General features: G+C 40.1%; 1 protein-coding gene across 3 annotated transcripts in view; it reads left to right on the forward strand.

Annotated features, from left to right (window-relative positions):
• Window positions 1-21,367, forward strand: part of GFRA1 (GDNF family receptor alpha 1) — a 182,968-nt gene that overhangs the window by 132,115 nt on the left and 29,486 nt on the right. For all 3 annotated transcript variants that reach the window (XM_054035432.1, XM_054035433.1, XM_054035434.1), the window contains 2 exons: window positions 13,814-13,923; window positions 20,685-20,819. In XM_054035432.1, the coding sequence (XP_053891407.1) occupies window positions 13,814-13,923; window positions 20,685-20,819 (245 nt within the window). The remainder of the gene's footprint in view (window positions 1-13,813; window positions 13,924-20,684; window positions 20,820-21,367) is intronic.

A 21,367-nucleotide genomic window follows, 5' to 3' on the forward strand; every position in this document is an offset into this window, starting at 1 on the left:
TTCTCATAGTAATGGGTAGAAATAATACAAACACTAGCATAGTATGGATAGATGGCAAATGCCTTGAAACCTAGACTTTGTTGATGATATTGAGCAACACCCGTGCAAAGCTACAAAGATAGACACCGTTGCAAAAACAGCAGGACAAGTATGGCTCAAAATCAGTTATCCCAAAAATTCCTTGAAACCTGGACATTGAACAGTAACATCATACTCAAAGGCAAAAACATCAAAAAAGTAGAACAGTTCCTTTACCTGGGCAGCACCAAACTAGCCAATGGAGACCTCAAGAAAGATGTGACATCAAGGTTAGGAAAGGCATCCACAACATTCACTAAGCTCAACAATGTATGGAAATCAATAATCTAGAGAACCAAAACAAAATGGAGAATTTTCAACTCCAACATAATCTCAGTGCTAACATACATCTGAGAGAGCTGGAGATCTATTAAAATGTTAGAAAAATAAGTGCCTACAAAATAAATGCCTGTGTAAGTGTGACGGGTCCCCGGGGTGCAACACAGACCACTGAGCTCACCAAACCCATCAACCTGGGTTGCCTTTCACACTGTTGTGATGCTGATGTCAAGCTACAAGCCTCTGACAGGCACTGCACTCACACAGACATCCACAGCCAGGGACACACCCAACTGAGTTGTATGAATGATCCCACAGCCACTCGTTAACAATCAATGGGGAGACTCCAGCCAATTCCCCCCATCTCCTCAATCTTTCACCCCTGAACTGAACCGTCTTGCACTGGTCAGAAGCCTGACCAGTGTAAGTTCGTTACCTAGTTCGCCACTTCATCAAAGGAAAGTGGACATGCAGCAGCCTTTGTTAATCTAAGCTAAGATTTCCCGAGTACTTTAGACAAACTCACTGGCAAGCATAAAGCATTAAAATAAGCTTATTAACTACAGAAAGATAGATTTTAAGTAAATATAAGTGGTAGACATAAAGGTCAGAGAGAGTTATCTTAAGAAAATAAAAAGTAAACACTCATTGTAAATCTTAAACTTTTAGCCTAAGCCAGAGTTGAATCAAACCGCTTTTCTCAGCCTGACAGATGGTACAAGCATGTTACAGTTCTTCTATACACCGGGTGGGACTAGCTTCCAGCCTGGGACCAAACTTCCCTAATTCGAAGTTTTTGTCCTCCAGACATTCATCCAGGTGTTGAGTTGCGGAAAAAGAGAGACCAAATGACGTTACTTTCTCTCTTTTTATACCTCTTCCAACTGCTAGAAAGATTCTTTCTGTGGTGTGGGGGTCAATCAGTCCCTATTGGTCAAGCGGTCTCCATAGTGTATATGCCTTCTTCGAGAAGTCTCTGGGATAGTGGATTCGGTGTTGATTAGCCATTAACGACCATCTGGCTATTGATGGTTACTCTTTTGTTGTAACTGAAAGGCTGGTTGTAGGTGTTCCTAACTTCATAACATATTTCAGTAACACATACAGCAATACTTCATATACAGCAATAGTACGTGCAATCCAACAGGTTATTGTTGTTCAACAGATCATGACTTACAAAATGATACCTCACAAGACATACTTTGTACAAAACATATCATATCACAGTGGTGAGTATGGGGCTTTCAGGGTGCTCCTTTGAGGTACAGAGTGTCACAATAAGATTCTGGGCATTAGACAGAGATACTTCATTGCCAATGAAGCAATCAGAGAAATTGCCAACGAGCAACTTGTCTCCACTAGAATTAGAAGGAAGCATCGGGCATATATGGGGCATGTACTCTGGATGCCAACACACATACTCCTGCATGACACTGTCAAGTGGAAACCAACTGGTTTGAGGAAATGAGGGAGCCCAAGAGAAACCTTAAGAACCACCCTTGGCAGGAGGACAGAACAATCTATCTCAAGTCCAAAGCAGATGGAAGCAACAGCTAAATACAGAGAGGGATGGAAGAGACTGGTTTCTGGTCTGTATGCCGACATTGGTGCGAGAAGTATATTGTAATAATATATGGGTACAAAATACAATGATTATTTCTTTTATCACATTAAACACTCGTGTATCTGTTAAAAGCAAGTAAAACATTTTGAGTGACAGCAATTCTGAGTTAGCTAGTTTAGTAGTTACAGATGTTTAGTTCTGGCTGTTTGGCTCACCCATTGGCTTCTGGGAAAGTGGGACCCACAAAGGTGACAATAACCAACCTTTATGCCCCTGTGATCCTTGGACTGATAGTTGTTGGATCAGTCCTGAAGAACATCCTGGAGCAGCTTCAGGACTAGTTCAAGGTGTACTAGTTTCCCACAGTCCCACAGGGATAGCCAGAGTGCAGGAGCACTCTGGCCACCCTCCCTTTTCCCCAGTCACACCTGCTATGCCAAAAGAGGGTGACAGAACCATGTATGGCAGTCCAGTGATATCAGGGATTTCCATATAGCAAAGGTCTCCTTAGTTGGCTAGTTATGCCAGCTTTAAGGCCTGTGCACCACCAGAGTGGCACAAAACAGCCTTAACAGAGCTGAGGATCTACCCCACTATGTTTTCACCAATAGATTTCTTGGTAGACAGAAGTACAGAGACCATAAATAGGTTTTAAGAGGGTTTGCACAGTCTCCAAACCATATAATAGTTTCCTGTGAGTCAGCTGCATTGCATTATAATTGACTCTAGTGTTTACAGATGATATTGCCACAGTCTTCTCTCCCAGGTGCTTTGATATTGCATCCATTCAGTGCTCACTTGTGATGCAGCTTTAGATAAATACGTAAGGTCCAGTGGTATACCCAAAGTACTGCAATTGCATCAATATCCCCGGGTACTTTTTGAAAAAGACAATGGCTTCCCTAGGTTCCCAGCCTGTAATTCAAAGACACTCCTGGCTGCCCATCTAATAGAGAGAACGGCTCCATCCATAATGGGCTAGTTTTTTATTAAGTAACATTCTTTCAGGAGACACTCTGAAAAGTAGACATCCTTAAACATGAGGTAGTCATTTATATTACAAGTCACAAATTAAATAGCATAAAGAAATGAAATGAAAATATACAAAAGCTGCTTTATTAAAAGGTATCTAGTGGATTTGTTCATGTTATTGGAAAGCTTTGTTGCAGAGACAGGCTCTAAAATTTACAAGGACCCTTTGTCAGGAAACATAGCCTGAATGCAGTGGGAGACTTGAGAATGCTGCTTATTTTCAGTGCTTTCATTTCAGATGTTGTACCCTTTTGCTTCAGTCAATTTTCAAATGACTATGTTTTCGCCTTAACTATAAAGGTGAAAGAAAAATAACCTTTGCAACCTATAGTTAAAGTTCAACTCATAATTTTGTAGAAGATTCTCAAGCAAGTGTTTCATTTGCAGTTGGGGAAACAGAAACACATTATATGTGTTTAAAGTCAATGCAAGGAAACAGAACTCCACAACACATATTTAATATAGGTTTGATTTCCTGTGGAATGCTTTCCAGATGTTCTGTCAAACAGGCCTCTAGAAGATATGGTCTGGGGTAATTTTTTGAAAACAGAAAGAAAATTCTGTTCTGTGTCACTGTATCAGAAAATTACTGTTCTAATGCTTTATTACTTTATCCTGTGTCCATAATTTGAACCATATTTTTGAAAATTGTTTTATTACACAGAAAGGCCAGTAGTATAAAATATTTATATTACCCTATTGCAAATAAATCAGATTGATTTAGACTCGCATCTGAGAGTGGTAGTTTCTCTTAAGACCCAGTGGAGACACAGTTACCTTAAATAAAAATTGCACTAATACATGATCTTATGGTACTCAGGGGTTTAAACTAACACTGACAATCATTGGATTACAGTTCTGGTGAGTTCTTTTGTCTCGTTGTACCAGGCATTGAGAATAAGGATATGTTGTGTCCCAAGTGATTAACCCATGCAAGAGAAGAGGAAATAAAGAAAAATTTCCCCTGCCGCCGAATGCTCAGAGGAGGAGCGCTGCCGCCTAGGGCAGCAAAAACCCTGGCACCGCTCCTGATTCGAAGCTGAAAGCCCTGACCAGTCAATAGTGAGTTCTATTAGGGGTGCAAAACTGGCAGGCATTTTGAGCACCAGTCAGAAGATCCAACTCAGCCCTGTAGGGAGAAGATAAGGCTGCCAGCAGTAACCCAGAATGAATCTGTGGGTTGGATCTCAATACACTTTCCTGTCATTTTACAGGTTAATTGGACCTTACTGGTGTGAAGTAGTTATATGTTAAGGTATCTGTAAAGTCCTCAGTCCCAAGAAGGAAAATAAGTAATTTTTTTTACATAGCATTGGGTTATAGTTAAGGGGATAGGGAAGTTTGCTACTTGCCTAAAAGACTGCTGCCTTACTCTTGTTATTCTAACAAGAATTAGAATTGCTTAGAATTAAGTAAGATATTTGTGTGAATATCTATATTTTTGAGACACAAAGTATGGTCTTGTGCCCTGACAAGTAAAGCACCAGTCAGCCCTGCAGAGAGAAGCTAGAGCTGCCCGGGTAACCCAGACTGAATCGGTGGGTTGGCGCTCAATATGTAATTCATAGACTGTAATTTTGTAGTCAGTGGGACTGAGACTGGGAAAACACGATAAAGGAGGAATCGTAGACTAGGGGCCAAATGTCTTCATGAATTGTATTATATCATTGAAACAAAGACCCCGTGTTAGCCTAACTGCAACAGTAATTGTCAGTTTTTCTTATTTGAAATTGAGTATGTGCTCAATATTGTTGATGCTGAAACCATTGGACTGGAGTGGGGGGCACTGAAGCCTGAGGGGTCTGACTGCTCTGGGGCCCCGCCACCTCCCGGCATGCAGCTGAAGCTGAAGAAGTCACAGAGGTCTCTTAAAGTCACAGAATCTGTGACCCCATGACAAAATCATATCCTTAGTTATAAGTTACACACATACAAAACCTGAGAGACTGTGCACTGGCCAATGCCATATCCATACTCACATATCCAAAGATTTCATAGTTGGGTGGATCTTTCAACAGGTGGTCATCGATAGAGGGTTTCTGCTGGGACCTTCCCAGTGAGGTCTTCCCACTCTAGCCCAATCAGGGGACCTCTTTTATCATATTGTTCTGACCCCACATCTATCATATTGTTCTGACCCCACCTTATGCATATGCATGAGGGTTCCAACCCTCCTTTTCCTTATCTGTACTTCCACACCCCATAAACTTTGGGGTGCCCTGATTTTCATTGGTTGTTCTCTTAGTTCCCTTTTTCCTTATTAGCATCTTATTAACATTTATGTCAACCTGTTTCCAAGGTAAACTGTGTTCAGAACAGAACTTGTTGTTATGTTACAATCAGGTGTCTTGCGTTCTTGACTTTCTAGATGGGTACATTACAACACACTTACTGAAACATCACCTATTGGCCCATTTTTCCCATAATTTTGTGACTTTATTGACGCAGGGTTATTCTTAGGTTACCCATTTATGTCTAGCTTCCTTAAGCATAGTGTGGCTAAGTTGAAATCTTAGAGGCCTCAGCCTGTAGGACTTGCATTACAGCCATTCTTTACTCATATACCTAATACACACTCATCGCTCCTAAATACTTGTCAATCTTATACTCCTATAGTCCTATCCTACTTATCTATTCATCGCACATTGATTATATATAACATAACATATGAGTTCACCATGACAATAACTCACCTCAGTGATCAAATGAACTAAGTGGCTACATGTTGCACAGTGCCACAGATGAGGCCACTTTATTTGCTTCCTACTAGAGAGGAATGGTATATTTCAGCTTGGCTTTTCTAGTTTGATTTGACTGAAATCACTGTATCCACATGTTCATGTACTTAGCCTGAAATTTTCCAGCATCTGAGGTATGCTATTCTGCTGTTTGAATGTTAATGCAGCACATCCCTTAAAGTGACTGTGTTGTGTCTGCCAATGGTGTCTAGACATTAGAGCAGGTTTGACTAATTAGTGTAGTCACCCAGATGGCTCGACTGGTGTCTGTGCACTCTGTACATTTGTGCAACTGAGACAGAAATGGAAACGTAATCCATAGGCAGTATCTCTGCTGAATCCAAATGGCATCCTATCGAGTATCCTTGCTAAGCTTGTCACATCTGGAAATCGCTCTTTACCTCATTTACTGACCAAACTTATGGACTTTGGGGAAATATTATCTACTTGCTGTAACAAGTGAATAAATCATGTTTTTAGCAGTGTCCACTCAGATCCACCACAGACTCCTGCATGGTCTCATGCACGTAAGCAGTTTTGAAATTCTGTCCAAAGGAGGGCAGTGGTACACTCCCAGTTTGCAAAACAAAAGACACTCAGTGGAGATAGGCATCTGTGGTGTGGTTCACGAAAGCCCCATTTTTAGGTACCTCCGCAATCCACAAAAGTCCTACTTGGCTGCCACCTAACCTTGTGTGTGCAGGTGCCGAAGTATTTTGCAATAAAAGTTTTCTAGGTGCCTATATTTCTGCCTCTCTGCATGCCTACTGCTGCCTCCCTCTGAGTGCCTATCTCCTGCCAAAGGATTAGAGCAGGGATAGGCAACCTATGGCACGCGAGCTGATTTTCAGTGGCACTCACACTGCCCGCGTCCTGGCCACCAGTCTGGAGGGCTCTGCATTTTAATTTAATTTTAAATGAAGTTTCTTAAACATTTTAAAAACCTTATTTACTTTACATACAATAGTTTAGTTATATATCATAGACTTATAGAAAGAGACCTTCTAAAAACGTTAAAATGTATTACTGGCACACAAAACCTTTAAATCAGAGTGAATAAATGAAGACTCGGCACACCACTTCTGAAAGGTCGCCGACCCCTGGATTAGAGCAATTCACAAACCAGGGATGGTAGGTATTCAGCCACTTAAGTCACATGTGGGGGCTTGATTTGATAGCCATACTCAGAGGCTGCCTACTGGATCAGGTTCCTCAGTCCAGTTCATACACAACAGCTGGGCAGGGAGGACAGCATCCCTTATAACTCTTAGCCTAGTAGATTGCTCATCCAGGATGTGGGAGACCCGTGGTTCAAGGTCCCCCTCCTGAGGGAAAGAAGGGATTTGAACAGGGATCATCCGTCTCTTAGATGAGTGCCCTAACCACTCGGCTATGGAATATTCTGATGTAGGTCTGCCTCAATCTCTCTTATTGAAGTTGTTTCACTTCAGTTAAATATAATTAAATATCAGTTGGGCCTGTGAAAAAGCTAGAATTACTCTATAGCCCAGTGGTTAGGGAACTCACACGAGAGGTTTCAAATCTCTTCTCTCCCTCAGGAGGAGGGGACTTGTACCAGGAGTCACTCACATCTTGAGTGAGTATTGTATCTACTATACTAAAGGTTATAAGGGAGGTCTTCCTCCTCCGTTGTTTTGTTTCAGGCCCCACACACAATTTAGATAGCCAAACACCTCTCTTCCCCCAATTCATGGTTCGGAAGCAGAGATAGACATGTCCCTGCAGCCCGGACTTAGGTGCTGAACTCTGAGAAGAGGTAGGTCTTAGCACACACAACCTCTGGTTGGTATCTTCCATTGGCTAGCACAGACAATTGTTCCTATGATTTTTCCAAAGCACCTAAAAGTAGGGCATTCAGCTTCGCAATATTTAAATCCATTTGCTGATCCCACCCCAGATACTTTTGAAAATCCCAATAGGTGCCTATCTGCATCTTTAGGCACCTAGGACCAGATTTTGAAGGGACCAGGTAAAAGGTATCTATGGCTCTTATTCAGGAAAGCATTTAATACTTATTTAGCTTTAAACTTAATTTTAAGTCTGTTCTTAAGTGTTCGTCTGAATTAGGGATGCTTTCCTGAATCAGGGCCTATATCCCATCGCTTCTTAATACAGTGAGTTACAGAAGAAACTGAAAATAGATGATAGCAACTAAATATGTGTGTTAGTAAAGTACACACTAATCTTTTGTACTCACAGGTACCAAATAAATTACTCTGTTTGTGGAGATATGAATTGCTAATTTGCCACCAGAGTCTGGGTTGTAGTGTTTAATCCCATATCATTTTAAAGTCTCAGTATTTCCCTTAAAACAGCATCACAATTGGTACAGTTTATGCGCTTTCTTCTTGTGTGAACGTACTCCTGATAATGCCTAACATTATCATTTACAGATGTAAGCGTTAAAGCATGAGAGAGGAAGGTTTTGTAGTTTTGGAAGTTGGACTGGGACTCAGGAGCTCTGTGTTTCATTCTCTGCAACAGACACTGTGTATGGCTTTAGACATGGCAGTGAATTTCTCAGTTCCGCATTTGTACAGTGAGATAATACTTCCTTTCCCCACTCTTTGTTTTGTTTACTTCAAAAGTAAATTCTTTGTGGAGGAAGGGCAGTCTCTTGCTTTGTGTATGTACAGTGCCTAGCATAATTAGACTATAGTCTGGGTTAGGGTCTCTAGGCGCTACTGTAGGAAAAATACATCAGCTGCAACAAAGAATTTTCCTATGCTAAGTGAAAATAATTCACCAGCTTTAAAACTAAATTGATAAATTTACAGTGCCAGGAAGTGTTCCTTGCTCTCTTTTACTATACAGCACCAAGCACCATGATGGACATTTACTAAATGCTGAATAATAATTAATAATTAAGTCCTTTGGAATCTTAATAGTATCCCATTTTGGTCAATTCCTCCTATTCAGATGTCTGTTTTGGTCAAAGCACAAATAATCAGATAAAGGTCTCCTTTAGGATGTCCCTCCCCCACAAAAAAGCATAGAAAATCATGTTAGTTAATGGAGAATTGAAAAAGTTTATTCCTCATCCATATAATACACTAAAGGGAAAAACTGAGAAAACATTAATATCTTCTAAGTCGGTCTGTGAAACACATCTGAATGTATATACACTCAAGGTTAGAGCCTTCCATTTTGGTCACGAAGACTCTCCCTTTTTCTTCACAACCTCTCCATACATCTCTTTGAGCAACCAGCTAGTGCCATGTCTTTCTTCAGTTCCTACTTCCACGAGACTTCATGGTCTCTTCTCCAAATCTCTCTCCTTTTGGGGATGAAACTCTGCTCCCATTTAAGTCAATGGAAAAGCTTTCATTAACTTCAGTGGGGCACAATTTCCCATCCCATCCCATCTCCTAGAACTGGAAGGGACCTTGAAAGGTCATCGAGTCCAGCCCCCTGCCTTCACTAGCAGGACCAAGTACTGATTTTGCCCCAGATTCCCAAGTGGCCCCCTCAAGGATTGAACTCACAACCCTGGGTTTAGCAGGCCAAAGCTCAAACCACTGAGCTATCCCTCCCCCCCATTTCACCTCAGGTTTATTCCATCTGGGATTTTTTCCCCTATATCATTCCTCCAAACTCTTTGGGTGACATCCTGGTCCCAGTGAAGTCAATGGGAGTTTTCCCCCGAGTTTAAAAACTGCTAGACAATAGCTGTGCCTCTAACCACCACTACCCATTGCCATACTTCTTTCTTACTGCCACTTATGATTATCCCTGCTTTATTACAGAGAGTATTGCTTCTGATTATCAGGTTTTTCTGCAACTATACACCTTTTGAATATTTTAAGTAGTCACATCAACAGAGTTTTAAGAACTTTTCAAATGGTTCATTTCCATAAGTGTATTTCTAACCCACAAATTTCAAGTGCCTTGGACCTTCTTTCATCAGTGATCTATTCACCTGTAGGCTGAGGTTCGCCTCCAAATAATGAAATACACAGAGAAGTTTTACATAACTCACTGAATACTGCGAAAAACTTACTGCTTTTAAATGTACAGTATTCATTTTATAAATGGCATACATATCCACAATTGTGCAAACAATGCCATAGTTCAATTAACCAGCCTTAAAAAGAGACGAAGTGGCAACTGCCTCAGATAATTTCAAAACATCAAAGAGCTTTTTAAAAATACTCCAGAAAGAAATGTATAAAGGTGTAATTAATATTGCCTAAAGCAACAGGGCATGCTAATATGAGGTGAGTCCATGTCACAGAATTTGTTTTTATGTACAAGACTGATTTAAAAAAAATCCTTGGGGTCTTTTTTTTTTTTTTGAACAATATTTCAAAGCTTATTCATTTAACCCTCAGAATATTTGAAAGATCAAGATCATAAAAGAAAAATTGAACTTGTGTTCTTTCTGTATTTTTGGCTGCTCCAAATATTTTTACTAGTGCTATTACTTGTACCACGTTTGGGGGATTTTTTTGTTCAAATGACTGGTACCTGTTCTGAGCAGATTTGCATAGGATTTATCAATAGGATCATTTTTATTTTATTTGGTTAGTAATATGCACAATATTTAAGGTACACTTTTCAGAAGATCTGCAGTTTACTTTGAGGAGATTTCATTTGGCTACAATAGGACCATTTAATTTTTTTTTTCCACAAAAAGGAGAGATTATTTTCCTTCCTTGGAAGGTGATTTTTTTGGTGGCACGCTCAATTCCTTTTTTATGCCAAAGGAGAGGAAAAAATCATTATTATGGCCATGCACATGGAGGATTTGTGATTTGGACACTGGAAATGAATTCATTGTTTTGAATATAGTTGTGTTATATATTTTATATTACACATGTGATTGTCTATATACACTATACATATATACACACACATCCTGCGTGAATATAATCATGTAAACTAAAACACAAACACTCACTACAAATGCTACTCGCTATTCAAATTATCAAAATACTCAGTTAGATACTAGAGAATGAGCAAGATGCTTAACCAAATAGTGTCCCTACTCAAAAACTGGTTAGAACTGCCACATTGAAGGAATATGAAATTAACATAATATTCAGAGTAACTGTTGTCAAACGTCTTTTGTATTATCCCACTGCTTATTATCAGCATCTCTAAAAGGGTTGTCATCCCTGCCTAAAGGAGTTTTAATACCATGTACTATGCTTTAGGCAGGGCTTTGGTTATCACTGACTAGGTAATTTTTGTATCCCAGTTTATTTAAAGAGCTGTATCACTGGTTTGGGCTGGCTGGTGACCATGTTGTCAGCTGTGTCACAGTGATCAGAACATTTTGGGCCAGATCCTCAATTTAGTGTATATCAGCATTGATCAGCTGAAATTAATGGAGCTACAATAATTTACCCCAGTTGAGGATCTGACCTCCTGTTTTTATTTCACACATCACAGGACTTTTCTTTCCACCGTAGACTCAGGTTTAAATAATCTGTAAATTTAGAGCCTCTAAATCTGTGTCAAAGCTAAGATCATAAGTAAAACAAGTTTGGTGGCCTAAGCTTAGGCTGGGTCTACACTACCCGCCTGAATCGGTGGGTAGAAATCGACCTCTTGGGGATCGATTTATCGCGTCCCGTTGGGACGCGACAATCGATCCCCGAATCGACGCTCTTACTCCACCAGCGGAGGTGGGAGTAAGCGCCGTCGACGGGAAGCCACAGAGGTCGATTTTGCCGCCGTCCCTACAGCGGGGTAAGTCGGCTGCGATACGTCGAATTCAGCTACGCTATTCGCGTAGCTGAATTTGCATATCTTAAATCGACACCACCCCCCCCCGTAGTGTAGATGTAGCCTTAGTTTCCATTGGAAAGTAATCCACATCCGTATTTGATACAATTAGTTGTCTGTTCAAGAGCATTTAAGAACTAAGGTAGCATGGAAACTCAATTACTTTTTATCTCTAGAGAGAGACAGAAAGATCCTGCAGGTCAGGGAGAACATTTATTGGCAATCTAGTGCAGTGGTGCTTGAACCACAGCTGTCTGAACTATAATTGGCCTATGAAAACTTAGACATGCGATGCTACTAGATTGTTAACTTTCATTACCACAAATATTCTCCAGAAATTAACACAGAATTCAAGCTGTCTGCACTAGGGATCAGTTGAGCACTTCTGAGCCTCCTTCATGGTTTACTACAACAAATACATTCTTTAAACAGGCTGTACAGTAAATGACCAGTGTTGTTACATCCAAGGGGTTAGTTATGGGAGCTTAAAAGCATTTGGCAATGAGGGAGCATGTTAAGTGAGTTCTGGAGGCAGGCACCTTGTAGTCCAAGGGAAAATGGGACAATTCTAAACATTGTGGCACCTGCCAAAAATGTATTGAGGATTTTCAAGACACTAATCTGTGCTCCTGCAGCTCAAAAAAAAAGCCTTTGTTTGCGGGTTTTGCCTACTTACATAAATAATGACATTTAAATCTGTGGAGCTCTTTGAACACCCAGATACTACACATGGAACAATTTTTGTTCCCTGCCCACATTGTGAAGATTTTGTGCCACACAGACTCAGTATGCTTTCTTTACATGCAAGAGTTTAGTCTATGTCCTTGAAACATAATTTATAAAAATCTTCTTATATGTAATAATCTAAAAAACTCCCAGTGGACTATCCTTCCCCTCCCAGATTCCATTTTCCCAGACATCTCAAACATGCTCTCTCAGCCCTGGTCTACACTGTGTGTGTGTGGGGGGAATCGATCTAAGTTACGCAACTTCAGCTACACGAATAACGTAGCTGAAGTCGATGTACTTAGATCGACTTACGGTGGTGTCTTCACTGCGGTGAGTCGACTGCTGCCACTCCTCCGTTGACTCTGCTTGTGCCTCTCGCGGCGCTGGAGTACAGGAGTTAGTTTAACTAATCCTCAAATGTTTCTGTGAATGACTATAAGCAAAGGACCATTACCCCCATTTCACAGATGAGAAAACTGAGGCAAAGAGGTTAAATAGTTTTCATTTATATAACATCCTGGGTGTGCATGTCCATTCATAGGCAAATAAAAGTATTCCTGCCCTGATTACCCTACAATTTCAAGTAAATCACCAAAACAACAACTATGAGGACAGGCCAAGGTAGGTAAGGGAATGCCAACATGGAGACTGGAAGATGTAACTTGCCTAGGGCCATGGTGGGATCTTGATCCTGCTCCATTAAAGTCTATGGGAGTTTTGCCTTGGACCTCAGTGGGAGCAGTATCAGGCCTTTGAAGTGCTGAGATTAAACTCAGGAGTTCCTGGCTCTCAGCCTTTTTCTTGAATCTCTAAAATAAGTTATAATAATAGTCTGCATACATATCGCACTTTTTCATTCGTAGATCTCATCGCACTTTTCAAAGGTGGGTAGGTACTAATGTTCCCATTTTGGAGATGGAGTAATGGCAAAGTGAGGGTCTCATAGTAGTTCAGTACCAGGTCTAGGAACTGAACTCGGGTTTCCTTACTTTAAGCCCTCAGCTCAATCCAGTCGTCTTCTGCTAAGTGCACATTTTACAAGGTCAAAATGTTTTCTCCAGTACTGTAGCTCCAGGGGACTATGTATGCTATACTATCTGGTAAGGCCTGCTTCCCCTGGTTTAGCCAGCCTGTTCTGCGGGCTAATACAGAACTGGGGCAGGCCCAGGATCACATTACATGACAACCCCTTGTGTGACTCCTTGGGCATAAATGTATAGTTCTGCATAATCAATAAACCACTTGTTCTAGCAGATATTCTGTTCTTTTAATACAGATTTTCTTCCAGATGTCATACTCCTGCTCTCTGATCAGAGTTCAGAATCACAAAACGTGAACTCTTTAATGATGGCTTCTCTTGTTTGCCTGTGCTTGGTGGGAAATGCAGAGCACTCATTTTGATATAAAGTGTATATTTCTGTGTGCAGTGTCCTTCGCTGACTGCATACCTTAACACTTCTCAGATATGCACTCCAAAAGCAGACAGGGATGTATTTAAAAAGAGAGTCTTGCCAGTTTAAATGTGTATTATGTATGTATTTAAGAAGATGAAATATTGACAAAAAAAGAAGAGTGCAAAAGGTAAGGCTGCCTGGAGGCTTGATTTTTAAAGATATGCATTTTTTTTCTTACCATGTTGCAGATCTCGCCTTGCAGATTTTTTCACAAACTGCCAGCCTGAGTCACGGTCTATTAGTAGCTGTCTGAAGGAAAACTATGCTGACTGCCTCCTCGCTTACTCGGGGCTTATTGGTAAGAGCTTTGCGGGGAGTGGGTGCTCTCTGAGTGTTGCTTGCAAATGGAACAAAAGAGTGACATCTTGAAGGCCTGCTGAAAACAAAAAATAAAGTTAATGCTCTGGGCCATATTGCGCCATGAGATTGTGGGCAGAATTCTCCTAATTAAATCAATGGCCCTTTGTTTTCTGGAGTAAATTGAGCTGTACAATAGCAAGAAGAAGAAGGGCAGAGTATGAGGGAAAGAAAATGGGCTTGACTGTGAAGAAAATCGGTATGGAAGCAAGTAGAAGTAAAGCTTGAAAACAAAGGGATTGATATTGGACAGGCCCATTGAGTAAAAGGTGAATAGAGTAAAAAGAGTAGGTGATACTAAAATTTGCTAGTGTTTGCTGTTATCAGAAAAGCAGGTGGTATTGACATTTAGGGAACGCTTACCATGAATTGAAAAATGAGACCGCAATAGACCAAATCAGTCTCATTTCACTTCCATCAGCTGTAGTTTTAATGATCTTCCTATGGCCCTTCAAACTGTTTTCTGAGATGCCTGTCCATGGAGGTGAACTTATCTCCTGAAATCCTCTCCTTCTCCAATAATTCGTTTTGCTCGCTGCCACCTGCCTGACTCTCAACCAGGGGATGCTTATATGAAAGTCAAATTTCATATCCCACCCATGCTGTTTGATTCCTGATTGGGAGAACTCATCTCGGGGAAGGGAACTTTCCACAGAAATGTCATGGCTGGACAATAAAGAAAAAAGGGAGCATTAAGACTGTGAAACAAACAAATCACAAAAATGGTCACTAGGTAAGGGTGTTGTTCTTTTTTCAAGCTCACAGCCTGCACCTGCCATGATGCATTCATAGCCCCTTTTGTTAGGAGTGAAAGCCCCAGCCGAGCCCCTGAAGCATATCCTGCTGTTAAATAAATGTCTTCTGAAATATCATCCAGAACAAAACATGTACAGAATGGTCTGATCTTGCTGGAAAATGAAATTAAAAGCAAGTCCTCAAAATGAATAAGGTAAATTATACATGGTGACTACTAAGAAAAGACATGGTAGTTTTAAAGACCACAGTCCAAGATTTAACAGAAAAAATAATATATAGAAAGCAAGACACAGGAGCAGTGACTGATAAAAATTCATTTGACTCGTGAACAAAGAACTGAGTAGCGAAGAAATCAGATTCAAAGTCAATGAAATTAAGGGTGGTAGCTGCTGGCAAGGAGTAACTCTTGTACTAATGGATAACTCTGGATAAGAGCTGTTGGCAGATTGTTACTGGGCCTAGTGACTTTTGTAGAGGATTTTATTGGATCCATTTTGCAATTTAACCTTAAGGATGACCCAGTTCATGTAGAAAGGTGCTTTTATGTTCCTATAGGCAATGATATTGCACAAATAGTATAACACTGCATAAACACTTTCTGACACCAGGGACGTGGAATGGGTCCCTAAGGAAGTGAAATCAAAAGGAGATCTAACTTCTGAAGGGGGAAATAAACATTTTTCTTCTCTCCTAACAGCCCCCAGACACATGCATGAAGATAGGAGCTGACTAGTGTTACAACAGTTTACACTTCTCAACTGTAGTTCAGATAAACAAAGGAATGTACTAAAACAACCCTTCCTTGTTGTGGAACAAGAAGATCCTGATTCTGAGCTCAGTCAGACCAGTGTAGATCTGGAGTAAATTCATTAGCTTCAATAGAGAAACTCCAAATTTACAGCAGTCTAGATGAGACCAGAATCAGGGCCAGAGTCACCCTACTGACTGTTTAAAATATATGGGAAGCAGAAAAATTTTGGTTAACTCTTTGTAGCAAGCTATTCCAGGTTCATTAATCTAAATACCAGGCATCTCCAGCTGGCATGACTAAGAGAAAATACTGTTCATTAAAATAGAATGCTCTTTCATTTAGTTACTTCATAAGAGGTTGCATACAATTCTGAAGAGATGGCAGCAAGATTTTGTAACCGCTGCACTGTTTGTTTCGGGAACATGAAGGTTCTCTGAGGAATGGACAGTGGATCTGCCTCTGCTCTCACATACACTAATGTAAACTAGAGGCAACTCCACTGAAGTCAGTGGAATTAGAAGTAGAAGAAAACTGGTATAAATGAGAGTAGAGTCATGCCCATTGGCCGTAGGTGAGATGTTATACCAGTTAAATGGAAAATAGGTTGCATGGAGGGGTGGTTTTGGATTGTACTGGTATGATATACACAGTTTGAAAGTATATTTGTAGGAAGGGATTTTTGGTTTTGTGTGTGAGCTAATGAAAATCAATGAATACAGGTTTTGGTTGTTTTTTAAATGATAACCTGTAAAGAAAAAAGACATGGTTATTTGGTGTAGAAAAAGGTTGGCGATACAAAGATGTGAAACCCAGCACATTGGTCATTCCTAAGTTAAGCACACTGGTCCCGTCTCTGCTCCCGCACTGATTTCATACAAGTGTAACTCTACTTAATTCAATATAATGTTTTCCATTAATTTTCTGAAGCTTTTTCCTTTATTTGTTTTCCACATCCTGTCCTTTTAATTTCCCTATATCGCCCTGAAATTCCATAGGATTTTATGTTAGTGAACTAGGATTGCAGGATCAAACACTGTACTGTTAGGGATACCCAGAGCTATGAGCCACTCCGTTACCTCTCTCAATATGTTCCTAGCTGTCTTACATATGAATCACTTAAAACCAGTTTCAGTGCTAGAAGTGTGAATCTCAGTTACCCAATAAACTGTGTGTAAATCCTGCCAACTACACCACTGTAACATGCTGCTTATGAGCCACTTGGGCTAGCTCTCTGTCTCAGCAAGAATGAATTTTGTTGGCAGTTGCACTTTGTATCAGTTCCTGCCACACCAATCTGTCTTCCTCACGAGCAAACTCCTCAAGGCTCTCCTTGCCCCAGCCTTCCCTAGCAGGTTAGTCAGTAAACTCCAGCCCCCAAACTCCTCAGAGATGTTTCTCTGCAGTGTATGGCACCTATCACTGTGTATTCACAGAAGATACTAAGACGGCTGCTCTGTTAAAAAGTCAGTATATCACAGCTTATTCATTTACTGGGGTAAATAGCCCCTACTGTTCAAACACAGCACAGAATTGGTTTATAGTAAAACTAAAACAAATTTATTAACAAAACAGAATTGATTACGTGATACCAAGTAAAAGAGCTAAGTGTAGAGATCGTTACAAGCAAATAAAAGTGGAAACACGCATTTAAAAGTCAAAAACTTAATCTATCAAGATACAGTCTTTGTTCAAGATGGCCTCTCTCACCCACAGTCTACTTTCCAGCTTTTCACTTGCTGGGTTGGCCAGGACCCATCACAGAAATCAAATCACTTGGTTTCTTTGTCTCTTTAAGGTGAAGGACAAAGCGGGGGTGTGGAAGGGGTCTCTGTCTGTTTCTTATATCCCAAAAGGGATTTCTTTGTTGTACAAGTCAGGAAGCCCTCTTGGGAATTCAGTCTCCTGTGATTCCCTGGGGTACAGGAGCCATGTTAATTCTCTGTCTCTCAAGTTCAGGAACAGGATAAATAACCCCGGCTCGTTTACCTGGATAGCTTTGTTTACTGCTAATATTTAAAAAGAGGTTAAACCCATATTCCATTGTCTAGGGCAGGCGGACCTATGTATCACCTTAACCTAGGCTAGGCTGTCTTTTCTTAAACATGTTTTAGTAACATCTTACAGAGGGAATTTATAACTTCATACATAAGGTTAACACATGCATTTTACAATTATATTAATAACCAGCATGTTGTTAGCTTTCAGATGATCCCTCACAAGGCATATTTTGTGCAGATATTATTGCAGTAGTGTGTAGAGTGTGAATACAGGGGTGCCTAGAGTCACAAGCACATAATTCTGGATCTTGTTAAGAAATAAAAAGAAAAATAAATTAATGGAGATATCCCATCTCCTAGAACTGGAAGGGACCTTGCAAGATCATTGAGTCCAGCCCCCTGCCTTCACTAGCAGGACCAAGTACTGATTTTGCCCCAGATCCCTAAGCGGGCCCCTCAAGGATTGAGCTCACAACCCTGGGTTTAGCAGGCCAATGCTCAAACCACTGAACTATTCCTCCCCCCAGTTATAATTAGCTGATCTTTAAACTGGGGCCCAATGACTTCTGTCATTCTGCATTCTTGCTGAGCTTGTGTTTCTTCTCTTTCTTCTACTTTGCTGACAGTCCTGTTGTAAAGCATATGTACTTAGTAATTTTAACAGTCTCTGCTAGGCCTGGGTTAATTCCTGTAGTCAAATTCCACATGTTCAGGATCACACCTTGGTTGGAGGAACTTACCGGTAGTTAAACTTTTTTTCATTCTTAAAAGATATTCTGATTCGAGCTGGGAGAGGTTCAGGTCAGTTTTGCCTCTGCCTAATGCATGCCTTCGATGCCTGCTCCAGAGAACATGATACAGCATTTGGAAATAGTGACCACAACAGAGCTATTATGACCTATTTTACTCCCAACTGCCATGATTACCCTGCTCGGTTAATGTCCTTCAGCAGAATTTTCAAGAGGCCATCTTAAAACAAACAAAAAATTCCACACACAGGGGATAAAGAAATCCACCCAGGAAACCAAATATATCATCTACTTGGGTTCACATCTGCCCCCAGGTTTGAATGACAGACTTATTTTCTACTAGCTGCTCTTTCAGCCGCTCAATTTTTTCCTGTGTATACAGTTTGTGCTGTATGTACACCTTCCTCATCCTGTCTTTCCTATAGTCACTGACCCTGACCACAGTTTGGCACCTTTTACACTTTCACCCTCTGTTTAGACCCACTTTTATGGCCTTATTACCTCTTCTTCTTGAGAGTCTTACCTTAGCGGCCTTCCAGCTTCCTTCATACCCTATTGCTTTCTAATTCTTTATCAAGTATTTTTATCATCAGTTTTTCTGATACTCGTCTATTTTCTTTCCATTAAAAGACTCTGGTTTTTCATTTTCTCTCTACATTACTTTCTTCTTTCCAGATCATAAATATCACATAGTTGAAACAGTGGGCTGAAATCATCAAAGGAATAATGGGTAGATATTTTTCATTGCTTTATTTTAATTTAATAACATTCTTATTCTTATTTATCTACTGTTATATTTTCATAAATAGTACAAGTGATATTTGCTGATTTTGCTATATTCCCCACTTGCATTTCATAAACAATTTGAACTGTTCTTCTTACACATATGCTGCTCTTCTGTAGACATTGGGTAATTATCACTACAACTTCTAGTTAAAAATTGAGAGTGGATAAAGTGATTGCACTCTACTTCAAAAAGATCTCAAAACAATATATATATATATATATATATATATAATTTTGGTGATTCTTGTCATTTGCAGCTAACTTCAGTTCTGCATAACTTTCGGCATTTCTTTAAGACAGCTCATAATGTTTGTTTTTCTTTGTCTTCCATTTCATTCGTGAAACAATTTAAACATTCCCGTCAACGCCTGAAAGGTGCTCCCATAGTGCAGCATTTTCTATTGCTACACGTTGATGTGGTATTTGGCAGCCCCTTTTTTGGTGAGGATTATAAATTCTAGGCTGTATGGACCCAGTTGGCCCCTCCAGTCTGCACTGTGGGTCTCTAATATGACTCTTCATCCATTCCACATGCCCAGCTACCACTGACAATATATTTGCTCTAGTGTGGAGCAGAGGGAAGTTTGCCCTGAATCTCCAGGCTACTGGGTGAGAGATGTAGGTCCCTAAATACGTACTTAGCCAATGGCTGCCCTCATTAGTGCAATTCTGGACTAATTCCATTGACTTCTTGGGTTGGAATCAATGGAGTTATTTCAGATTTGTACCAAGTTAACTAAAAGCTGAAGGGGAATATAAACTTTGAAAAATACTTGAAGAATGAGCCATTTAAAAATAATTAAGGGGATGATTGGTCAACCCTTACCCAAGTTTGTGAACGCTTAATTAGACTAGGAATGACTTCGATGAGACTACTCATTTGACTAAGTGTTCACTAAAATGAATAAGGGCTGCATAATCTAGATCAATTGAGGGCATTCTCAGTGTTTCCTTTAGGACAGGTAATGCATGTGTAGTGCTTTGCAATTGTCTTTTTATTGAATTTCCTCTTGTTGATTTCAGACCAATTTTCCAATTTGTCAAGGTCATTTTGAATTCTGATCCTGTGTCCAAAGTACTAGCTACCCCGACCAGTTTGGTATCATCCTCAGATTTTATAAACATACTCTCCACTACGTTATCCAAGTCATTAATGGCATTGACACTAAAAGCAAAGTTATTTGTAAATTGAAAGCTACAGGAAATAAATTCTAGCTAGTTATGAAGATTAATTTTATTGTTTCTGTGTTCCTCTCCTGCCACACTGTGGGCAGAACCTTTCAGAACAGTGGAGTCCTGGTGTTAGCACCCCGTTGAGATGTATGGGGCAGTTCAGAACTTTCATAGCTATTGTTTCAGGCTATCTGCAAACTCATGTGGACATCTCAGCATCATTTACACTACAGCCAAGTTTTCACATATTTCTTCACAACCATAACAGCTAGAACCCTTTTTTTAAAAAAAATGAAAACTGAAATTCTGCACTCAACACATGACTCTGAGAACTGGGGTCTTAGACACCAGGCCTATAGTGTTTATGCCTTAATCCATCCCTGTTTCTGTCTTCCACTAGATGTTGTTTGTCACTTCTTGGGGAAGTATGTATAAGGGTAGGACATTACAAAGATTACTGATGGTACAGTGTGTTGCTCTTTGTTAAAAGGCACAGTTATGACACCAAACTACATAGACTCCAACAGTCTCAGCGTTGCCCCATGGTGTGACTGCAGCAACAGTGGTAACGACATAGAAGAATGCTTGAAATTTCTGAATTTCTTCCAGGACAATACATGCCTTAGTGAGTACAATATTATAAAATGTCTTCAAACATATATTTGTTCATGTTGCAATGTGCTGTATTGGGTTGTTTCACCTAGTTTTTAAGTACAATGTGATACTGCAAGGCCACTTCTATGCATTTTGATAGATTGGATATGTAGTAGGTATAGAAACTAGAACTAAAAGTAGCAGACCAAATCTACCTGATATGCCATTCACGGCCAAGCTTGTAAACATGAGAAACTGTGGGAGATAATTCCAAATAACAGTGGTACATAATGTGGAAAAATTCTTTTACCCACAGATTATATTTTGGGTGGCCATCAGGGAAAGTCTCTACCAGAAAATTGCAAGATCTCAGTGGGTTGTGTATAATGTGAGAAATAGGCTATGAAGGGTTTCATATAGATATATATGAATTGGGATTTTATTATCAATAGTTTCTCAGATTCTTGAAATTTGGTCACAAATTTCACTCAAATTATCTTGTTCACAACGAGATCCTGATACAGCAATTTCACTGAGTTTGTTACATTATGGTTTTAATAGCCCAACTTACTTCCAGTT

Source organism: Malaclemys terrapin, chromosome 7 (assembly GCF_027887155.1).
Source record: "Malaclemys terrapin pileata isolate rMalTer1 chromosome 7, rMalTer1.hap1, whole genome shotgun sequence".
In the NCBI taxonomy this organism is placed as follows: Eukaryota; Metazoa; Chordata; order Testudines; family Emydidae; genus Malaclemys; species Malaclemys terrapin.